This window comes from Anguilla rostrata, chromosome 1 (assembly GCF_018555375.3).
Source record: "Anguilla rostrata isolate EN2019 chromosome 1, ASM1855537v3, whole genome shotgun sequence".
Lineage (NCBI taxonomy): Eukaryota > Metazoa > Chordata > Actinopteri > Anguilliformes > Anguillidae > Anguilla > Anguilla rostrata.
Window position 1 is genome coordinate 8,965,861 of NC_057933.1, and position 10,484 is coordinate 8,976,344.

The 10,484-nt window shown below is 41.4% G+C and overlaps 1 protein-coding gene across 1 annotated transcript; it reads left to right on the forward strand.

Moving 5' to 3' along the window:
- Positions 1-1,025: 1,025 nt before the first annotated feature.
- Positions 1,026-4,422, forward strand: LOC135246115 (tetratricopeptide repeat protein 9A). Its single transcript, XM_064319688.1, has 3 exons — positions 1,026-1,952; positions 2,609-2,791; positions 3,231-4,422. The coding sequence occupies exons 1-3, from the start codon at positions 1,481-1,483 to the stop codon at positions 3,308-3,310; spliced, it is 735 nt and encodes a 244-aa protein (XP_064175758.1). The 5' UTR covers positions 1,026-1,480; the 3' UTR covers positions 3,311-4,422.
- The last annotated feature ends 6,062 nt before the right edge of the window (positions 4,423-10,484 follow it).

The following is a 10,484-nucleotide window of genomic DNA, read 5'->3' on the forward strand; positions in this document are numbered from 1 at the left end:
AATGTCAAACATGCAGAGTTCTTCAAATTCCTGCGCCTGTGTTCAGTGACTTGAAACCTTGCTTGTTGTATCAGCTGTGCTTGTGTCTTGGCCCTCCGTTGGTTGGGCCTCATGTCCTTTTTTCTGATCTCGGGAATCCTACGAACAGCTGGCGCACAGGCACCCAGTGCTCAACTGCATTAAGGCGGACAAAACAGACAGAGCCTGGCTGTTCATACCCACCTGACTGGGCGGGCCTGAGAATTCTGGGAAATACAGGCATTGTGTGTGTGTGTGTGTGTGTGTGTGTGTGTGTGGCTGTGTGCTATCAGACTGTTAAAATTACAGCCTTTATATAACAGCATAAGGCCCAGACAAAAAGGCAGCCACCAGTTTTTTAGGAGTCAGATAAGGACAGGAGTGAGTGAGCCAGACGGGGGGGGGGTGGGTGTGGCTTGTTCACGGTAGAAGGCCAAGGCATCAGAAGTCTGCCGTTCGCCAGCTGCACGGTCTGAGACCTACATTTTCCCAATACCCTTTCAACTAAAAATTAGAGAGTATCCACCCAGCCATGTAACCATGTAACTCAGTCCTCAGTGCTCTCTGACACACCCAAATCACCACAAAACAGCTGCCCTTGGGGCGGTGACTGCTATTTATACACACACCATATTGTGTGCATGGGTTTAGCAGAGTGATTTGCATTATGATCAATAGTTTTCTTTGATTTAGTAGCAACCAGTTTTCTCTCCTTAATTTTCTCATCTGATATAAAAATGGACACGATAATACAAAAAAATTTCACTGATAGAACGTGTTTTTCCTCCTGTCAAATTAGCATTAATATTTATTAATGTCAAAATTACATTAATTAGAAGAACAACATTAATTTTCTTAAGGTGTGACTGATAAGTAATTTTACTTGACGAACATATAGAACCACATATTTGAATTTAATTATAAACGAAGTTATTCATAAATTGAATGGTAGACTGCCTGTGAATAAAGAGACAGTGCAGCGTAGCAGCGCGCGCGCGGAAGAAAAATCCAGTCCTCTGCTTCGTGATGATGTCTGCATTCCCATCTTGAGGCAGACAGGACGCCCGCATTATAGGCTTGGCTCAGTTTCTATTCATCATCGCTCTTAAAAAAACACGAAAATTATAAGCTACTTCATGTTGACATGGTCAAAGAAAAAGACTTGAAATAACAATTCAAAGTAGATACGGTAGGGTAGGGCAATGCGCGCCGTAATATTAAATTTGCTTGTAACAACAGTGGCCAAGGCTGCCGCTGGCACCACTAGAACGCACTGACGGGAAAAACACGCTACGACATTGCGAATACAGGGTAGGCTATCTAAACGGCGAGAGGCAACTGTGAGAGCTCGCCAGGCTAATTTGGGTTCTCAAGGGGAATAAATATCCAAGCCTTGTATTTCGGTCAACATAGTTTGATTAGTCGCGTGCACGGGTTAGTGTGGTTCTATGCGAGCGTCGAAATGAATCAAAATCGGGTTGGACACGATGGGAATTCGAGCAGAATAGATGGCAATGGAACCGATGGCAGTATCGGCGGCAGCAACATCGGTGGTACCTCCAGGCTTCAGCACTACGGTCAGCCTCAAAGTTGCCGGACCAGAGACGTGCGCGCCCAGCAGCAGGTTCGAACGCACATCGGTTCAGTCGTGAAACAGCCGCCGCATTCCGAACCTGCGGACTTAGTCAGACGTGCTTTGGACTTCAAGACACAGGGAACCCAGTGCTACAAGGATAAAAAATACAGGGAGGCGATAGGCAAGTACCACCGGGCGCTGCTCGAAATGAAGGGGCTGTGTCGGGTATTTGGAGACCCCGATGCCAGCTGTAAGTCGCCCTCTTCTACACTGGCAACTATAAGTAAGACACCGCTAACGGATGAACAAAAGGGTGCCATGGAGAACGCCGAGCTCGAATGCTACAACAGTCTCGCAGGTAGGCTAACCATTGCGGGTCTGTCTCGTATGCCGCGATCATTTTAGATAAATGGAATCGATAACAGAATCGAATGGGGGGAAAAAGCATACCCACCGCAGAGTTCGTAGCCTACATGATTTATGACATAGCTCCGGTAAATCATGGCGTTTATTTTTTGCCTTTACATCATCATCATGAGTAATTAATTGTGCCTGAGAAAGGTCGCCAGAGATAGCCTACTGGCCTACTTTGGTTTGTGATTATTTTATTTTGGGATGGATGGATAAAAATGAACATTGACGGAATACAGCACGATTGTATTTTCAAGGAACTCGTTCAACCTGCATTACAATAGCGTGAGCATATTTTTCAGCTAGTTAATGTGTAGCCTATAATAAACCCTCTTAATAGCCTATATAATGTTAGGCTATATTTCGTTAAACTATAATGTCAGTTGCTAAAAAAGACCTACAGTGCAAGTATATTTTGTTTATAGCCATAAAATAAATGCTTAACCTAAGCAATAAAACTGCCATTAGTTTCATATATGCTTTCGAATTTTCCAGTTAATACATTAATCTACAGGTCACCTACCGTCTTCCTTTACACGTCATTAACGCAGCATTCAGGCTAATTGTTTTTAACGTAGTGAATGTCTTGTCATGTCGCGTAAGCGTGCCTATTGCAGATGGAGCTTGTGAACTATGAGCGCGTGAAAGAGTACTGTCTGAAGGTGTTACGGAAAGAAGGGGAGAACTTCAAAGCATTGTACCGTTCCGGGGTCGCCTACTACCACCTGGGGGACTTTCAAAAGGCCCTACACTACCTGAAAGAGTCGCATAAACAGCAACCATCAGGTGAGTTGTCAGAGTATGCACAGTAAAATGTCCAGTGTTAACTCAACTATAACGGAGTTCGTATAGGGACCATATGTACACTGTTAGAGTTAATTTAATACTGAACAATTTACTGTGTACCAGTGCAATTGTTAACAATTGATTGTATCTGAGAGACTACTTCAGAACAGACCCAAAGGGTTGGTAATTGAAATTAAAACAATTGTAAATATAACCTAAATTGGGTAGGACACTGCCGTTGTACCCTTGAGCAAGGTACTTAACCTGCATCTGGATAAGAGCGTTTGCTAAATGCCGGTAATGTAATGTAATGTAATGTAATGGAAAGAATTATCCCTTGAAAACCCCGAAAAAATTTTTATTACCCATATAGCGTTGTGCGTTTCCTGCCGTGTGTCGGTGCGAGATAAAGCACCTTTTTCCTGTCTTTGTGCCGCAGACACCAACGTTATCCGCTACATCCAGTTGACAGAGATGAAGATCCGCCGTAGTGCTCAAAGGGAGAAAGAGGCCTTGTAAAGAGAGGCCGTCGTTGCTACGGAAACACTGCCAGGCAAGCCCCGCACCAGCACCGCAACCTGGCAACGTCCCACACCTTTTTTTTTTGGATGACTTTTCCAGAAGCCACAAATTCCGGCCAGACCTCTCCTCTTCCACTGTGTTTTTGGGGGAAAGTCTGTAAGGTGCACATTTCTTTGGCTATGTACAGTCGTTTTCGGATCTAAACTCCATATTTTATCGTTCCAAATTTGGCCCGATCAGAAAGCACCGTTCAAATTCGTATTAGCATGTAGAAGGTAAGTGATTTCCATGTACATTTGTGTACATTTTGAATGTACACAAATACTAGTTACCCAGCATGCTAACTGAAGCCTACAGCTCTCTCTGAAAAGTCTTGGTGACAAGCTGCTCAGTTCCAGCACACGCGCCTGCATAGGTGTACCACCAGCTAAGTGAGCACCAATACATGCGTTGGACTTGGTTTTGCCACAGTTCACTCTAATCTTTTGTAACCTTTTTTTTTTTTTTTAAATCTCTGAAAAGGGAATTCTGTTTTGTAGTTTTAATGGAGCTCCCCCTGTGACCTACTGGCTTTTATATGTGGCACTTTTAATCTTTCATCCCTTATGATATTTTCCCTTTGTGATATAGCAGCATCTTTTTGTACATCAGACAGGCCTTACAAAGTTCTGTGCACTATTGTGTTTTATCACACCGTACTTCACTAAACTGTTGGAAGTCACCTGTGTATTTCTTATAAAGAGTATTAAGGTGGGTTCACTGTCACAGACTCTCTTAAAAGGGGCAGTTCATCCAGAAATTAAGTTATGTCTCCACTTAGTCAGAGTACTGTCTGTGCATCCAGATGGTTTCGCTGAGATTTGACGAGTTTTATAGATATCCGCTGCGGCTCACTCTGATACAACAGACATCAATGGATCTGTAGCTGTAGCGCCAAAAATTAATTTAAAAAAAAACAAAAACTCAAGGTCTCTTTCCAAATATAATGGCACAGTTACTCACAAACATCCACAGACCTTAATTTGTGCACGATTTCATCGAAAATGACTTACCAAAGCAAACCAGTATTCTGGGGTGCACTGTCAACATTGTTTTAAAACAAGTAAAACATTTTTGGTCTAACTGCCCCTTTAAAGGTATTCATAGTACAGGCATTTTTCTACAAATGAGTGTAATTGCATGGAAAGGCTTTATTACCAGTTTGGATTACCCACAGACCCTTGTGTATGAGATACTGAATATCCCTGAATATCCCATGTGGATTATGCTTTATCCAAAAGATTAATTATATTAGCACAACTAATTCCTGAAGTGTACACAGTTTGTAATGTAACCTGGGTGGACGTTTTTACTATGTGGATTTCCAGAAATATTCCCCGCATGGAATTAATCAAAGAATTAATCCACTTATTTGGAAAAAATCTTAATTGAGTGAGGTTTTTTTTTTTTTGTGAGATGTCCTTTCATATTGCAACACAAAGATAACAGTGGTATTTCTAACCGTATGATGACGCTTCTGCTGATTATGTATATAGTGTTTTCATTCAGAGTTATGGTCACGAGTGGTATATTGCTATCAGGCTTATACAGTGAAAGGCTGTAGGTGGTTCCAGTGTTCCTCCCCACCACTGTGCTGTATTAATATAGACCATTGCTGTTGACTCAAAAATAAGCACATATGCTACCCAGTCATGTCCTGCTGATCTCAGTAACTGCACTAAATGATCACTGTGTTTTTCAATCTCAAAAGGAGGTTTTCTAGAGATGAGAATGTTACCTGCACGATGGACCTAGTGTTGTTTTGGAAAGCACAGTAAGATTGCACATAAGATTTGTAGCCAATTATATATGATTATAAATCAAAAATAATTCAGAATATTATTTGTAGGGTGCTTTTCGAGCGATAGGTTCAGAGTGCTTTAAGTAACACCATAAAACATAATGAAAAAATGCCCAAAAAACAAAATGCACATTATTGAATATTTATCGCCAATTCGGGAGAGGGGTGAGTGACTTGTGTCAGTTAAGCATTTTGACGAAAAGCCGCCAAATCTGGTTATCAGGTCTGGTGTTAATCACGTTTGTGAAAGAAACATTCTCCTTAATTACAGACAACTTTCCCTGAAACGAACACAAAAGCTTTAGTACTTTAAAATACTAGCTTTGACATTTTGACTGAAGCATTTTGAATTTGGTGCGGTAACATTCATTCATTAACTTACAATCATTACTATTGGTTTGTTTATGAAAAAACTTTACATGCATTGACAAAAAAAGAAAGAAAAAAAACATTTGATGTTTGTAAGTGTTTGTGTAGGCAAGGTCAGGTCATTTATACTGCTGTCTCCACAAAATAAACCGGTTGTAATCACTAATAAAGGTTATTTCTACAGTATGTTTACTAAAGATTATTCAGTTAATATTTGCATTTACACCTGTGAAATGTGGAAGATCACGCTGCTGCCATCGAAACATAATATTACAGGAAGTGTTGCATGCCCAACAAGCTGGGCTTGTGCTGTAGATGTTAGTCATGCAGTACAGATTTGAGCAAGAAAAATTAATGTCTGCCCAGAACCCTTAACCAACATTCTAAGGCTGACCAGTGAGAAAGAGCAGGAATCTAGACGTCTAAGGGGTGAAAATCTAGGTTGAGAGACATTTTTGACAAACAGAATAGGTTAACCTCAATACAGATTAGGACATATTATATATACAGTTTTCTATATGTGCAAAAACATTCACTTTTCAACCAATTGTAAGCTGTGTTTTCACCTGTGTTCCACTGACCCTTTCACTACAAATTGTTCACTGGGCGATTTCCCTTTGTACAACACCGCACATTATACTCGACTACACTACACTGCAGTACCCCACAGAACTTTAGCTTGCAGCGTCAGGTATAATTCTGGATAACTACACTAGGGTGAAGATAAGGAAAAGTGCTAAATACATAGAAAACAACATTCTATATAATCTATGCCAAAACAAATCAGGTAACTGGGACCAAGAAATGTTTTTGCCACAGGGGACTATTCACTGAATACCAACTATGCTGGAATTTCATCACAGTATTTTCAATCTGCTTCCATTCTTTCTTTCTTTTTTTTTTTTAAACATATGAATGTTGGCAATACAAGCCTTTTCTTTTTACACCAAATGTCATCATACCTCGTATTGCAAATAAATTTGTTAGTAATGGTTTATGCTTTAGCAGCAGATTTCCTTGATTTCTTTTTTAAATGTAACACATAACACAAATGGCATTGCATTTATATAGACATATTATCGAAATGCCATATCACTTCACAGTTAGCGATAGTATTTTAAGTAACAGACTACCAAAATGCTTACCCTGCACTCACATGAAACATTTAAGTTACTATGTGAGAGTGGAGGGTGGGGGCGGGGGGGCATGGATTGGATTGCAGATGATCATTTTTAACTTTGTTTCGAACGCTGTAGTCACAAACTGTAAATATTCAAATGTGCCGAACATTCTGTGCCTGTTGAGATATCCAACGGGTTCAGACCCAGAGGCTGTTTTCGCCCAGCAGGAGGCGCTAGAGTAGTACTGCTCTCAGCCTCAGAGTTACTGGTTTAAATCTGTTCTGTTCAGTTAGCATGTTTTCAGAGGCTCTTATTCTGATTCCACTGGTGAAATCAGTGCCCAAATGCCCGTTATTTTGGCTAAACATATACTGCTGCCGCGTAGCATAATGGTTAGCGCCAGTAACTCAAGAGGCTGTGACTTTGATTCCCTGCTGGGGTGCTACTGTTGTACCTTTAAAGCAAGATATGTAAACTCTGAATTGCTTCAAGTAAAAATACCCAGCTGTGTAGATTGTATGCTGAAATGCAACGTGTACAAATTGTTCTCGATGAGAGCATCTCCTAAAAGCTGAAGGTAAAGGTAGGATAAAGTTAGCCGCTAATGCCTCCTCACCACCTCAGTCACATTCCTCTCTTCCTTCTGTGCCGCCCTTCATCTCTCTTTCATATTCGCCACATCCCTTCACTCATCCCCCCCTCCACTCTAATGAGCTACGCAGCACGGGCAGCACTGCCCCCCCCCCCCCATATATTTCAGCTTTTAGTCGAAGCTCTTATCCAGGGTGACACCCAGCACGTTTAAACAGCTGGTTACCTACCGAAGCGATTCAGGTTAAGCACTTTGCTCAAGGGCACAACAGCAGTAGCCCAGCCCAGGAAATGAACCCGCAACCTTTGAGGTGCAAGCCCAGTTCCATAACCATTATACGACACCGTCACCCATGCTGGTTTTTACTCTTAACCACTGTACAACAAGCAGGGGCACCACAAGGGTTTTTGTGAAAAGATCTCTCACTGGGACCCACCACCCCACGAAACGTTCCAATATTTTTTGAGGGCCCCTGGAATCATCATAAGTCCTCAAGAACAGGTAAAGGACCACCCAATGTTCCCAGATCCTGGGATTCTATTCATAGGATCTCAGCGTGCCAGGTACCTTGCCTGTCTAAAGGTCCATTCTATAGTACCGTTCCAATGGGGAATACTGTGAAACTGAAGGGGGATAAAAAGGGAACAGAGATGATTCAACAGATAAACAAACAACAACAGAACAACTGTGAGAAATACAGTTACTAATTATCAGATGATGTTAAATCACCTCCGTATCTGATCTTGACGTACAAAACCAACCACCAACACCTAAATCACACGAACGATGACTCATTTTGGCTAAGGGGGAGATTTCATAGCAACACGTTAATTTACTTTTTACGGCCACAGCGCCTCGGCCCAGGGCCAGGGCTAAATAACGTGCATCGGCAGAGTGAATAAGAGGAGGTCCCTCTGCACACCGGAACAGATGACGCTCAATGGCCGGCAGATCAGGGGGTTCCCCATTTTGAAAAGACCGCTGCAGCAGCCTTGGCTTTCAAAAGCACCTCAGGCAAAGGAACGAGCCGAGTTCCCTCTGTCAGGGTGACAAAAGGAGACGGGTATCGCAAATCTGAAATTACCATAGCCGTTCCGTAGTCTTTAATGGCAATCGTATGCAAGGATTGAAATTGCACACCACAAAGAAAGGGGAAATGGACAGAGGCAGGCACAAAGCCTGACCGCCATTGTCAAGATTGAGACATATCAAAGGCAGACTGTGAGGCTCACGACTTGATGAATCAATCAAGTATTGCTGAACCCAGAAAGACACAGCAGAGAAAAATGATCCCATGCATCCATAACTGGGCCCATACATAATCACAGGCACACCATATCCAAATGAGCAAATATTAGTTATCAATGAGGAAAACGTATTTGTTTTTTTAACCAAGATTTTATTCAAGTCTATGTGCTCCAGTGTTAATACAAGTTCTACTGCAGTATCTTTTTTTCCCCATCTGCCACAGCACCGACACTTTTGTCCTCACCATCAACAGAACGAGTGATTATCAGTAATCAGTCAACGTTGCAGAGCCAAGCCTGCCCGGCACCCTTGGTTTAAGCACAATAACAAACAGCGTCGTACAGAATTTATGCACTCTAAAACCTGTCATCTTCCAGAAAAAAAAGTTGATTCACAGTACAGTTGAGTGCAGGTCATTCTGATATCGGAAAACACAACGCAATGTCATAACATGGCAGCAAGTGTTTATGATGGATTATCATGGACGAATCTGAGCAGGCCAAAGATCTCAAACAAATGTAAGTCAGTCTGATCACAGCCAGGATAACACGGATTGACGTTTTGTTTCAAGCTTACTGTTTAACTTAAAGCCTTCTTACTTTAAGTTTCATAATTCATGCCACCAACAGCTAAACATTTACGACATTTATTTTGAAAATAAAAAGCCTGAGAAAGACCAAAAAGCCATGTCAGGTCATCGAAACAGTCATAATATTTGGGATAAAAATAAGATGGGCTTCGGGCACACGAGCTCATCATTTCCCAGCAGTTTGTGATGACGATGACAGTGTCAGACATGTTCGGAAGACTACCAAATTAAGGTCACAGTGATTTCATGGAAGCGATGTTGCACGAACCGGGCCATTCCCAGTTTGTCTGACCACATTCAGCAAGCTGTTTGTAGGGTCCAAGGGTGGGACGTTCCTCATAGCATCCCATGTTTCAGTACTGGCTTCCACATGCTTGAATGAAAAAAATATTTGACAATACATGAAATTTACCCTTTGACCTATTATTAACGAGTGAGTGTATGTGTGCGAGAGCAGGTGCATGTGATGTATGATGGAAAAAAGCAAAACAGCTACTCCTGAATGACTCAGTCTTCCACAGGTATCCTGACTGCCATCATTGGGAGCATTCAGATGTCAAGATGGTAATGCTTAGTTCATCTCATACTGTGAATTGCATGTTGGCATATGTGTAAAGAATGCTACTTGTGCAAAAAAACTAAGGTTAAAGGTGTCCTCTTCAGTCTCTGAGTTGAGTTTGGATTTACTGACTTCATTAAAGGATAAAGCCTCTGCAATTTTGTATTTTTCTTATTGTCAACATATCCCGTGAAGATAAAAAACCTACAATGCTTCTGTCTCCTTCTCAATACAGTCTGACATTCTCCAACTCCATTTAGTGCTCAACCAGGAAGCCGTTCATTCAAATTGTGACCTAAAATCATTAAACACAGCTCAGACATTTTCAGAAAGCACAACCTATTATCAAGAAAAACATGGCCAGTGGGGGTTTTTTTAACCAAATTTACTTCAAAATGGAGAAAACTGTTCATTTTGATGGCGACTATTTTCAGTATTTCCGTCCGACACAATTGCACACATTTGATACTTTCCACATATCGAAAAAGCAATCGCTGTCACTTCATAGTTGTTTCAGTAAGAAGTACAAAGGCCAGGTTCATTGTTATGATGAAACATGCTGACCAAAGCTGCAGTATATCTCTGACTTGTTTTAGTAGTTTTTTGGACAACAATGGAGTTCTGTGACTTCAGGGAATCTGCCATTTACTAGATGGACAATACTTGGTAAGATAAATTCATGGTAGGTTCCGGTCTTTTCATAGGATATGTTGATCATAAGATAAATATAAAGTTACCCTGACCTTATGCTTTAAAGAAACACAGGTGGAAAAAGGTGGCGCTACCTGGTTGAATAATAACCCTCCTGGGGGAGGTCAAGGAACAGTAACCCCAAACACAAAATGGGAGACTT

Bases quoted from the DNA above. Each gene is read 5' to 3' on its own strand.
- LOC135246115 (XM_064319688.1), top strand. From the start codon at position 1,481: ATGAATCAAAATCGGGTTGGACACGATGGGAATTCGAGCAGAATAGAT. The intron at 1,953-2,608 runs GTAGGCTAACCA...ATGTCGCGTAAG, and splicing joins ATGCTACAACAGTCTCGCAG to CGTGCCTATTGCAGATGGAG. The intron at 2,792-3,230 runs GTGAGTTGTCAG...TTTGTGCCGCAG, and splicing joins GCATAAACAGCAACCATCAG to ACACCAACGTTATCCGCTAC.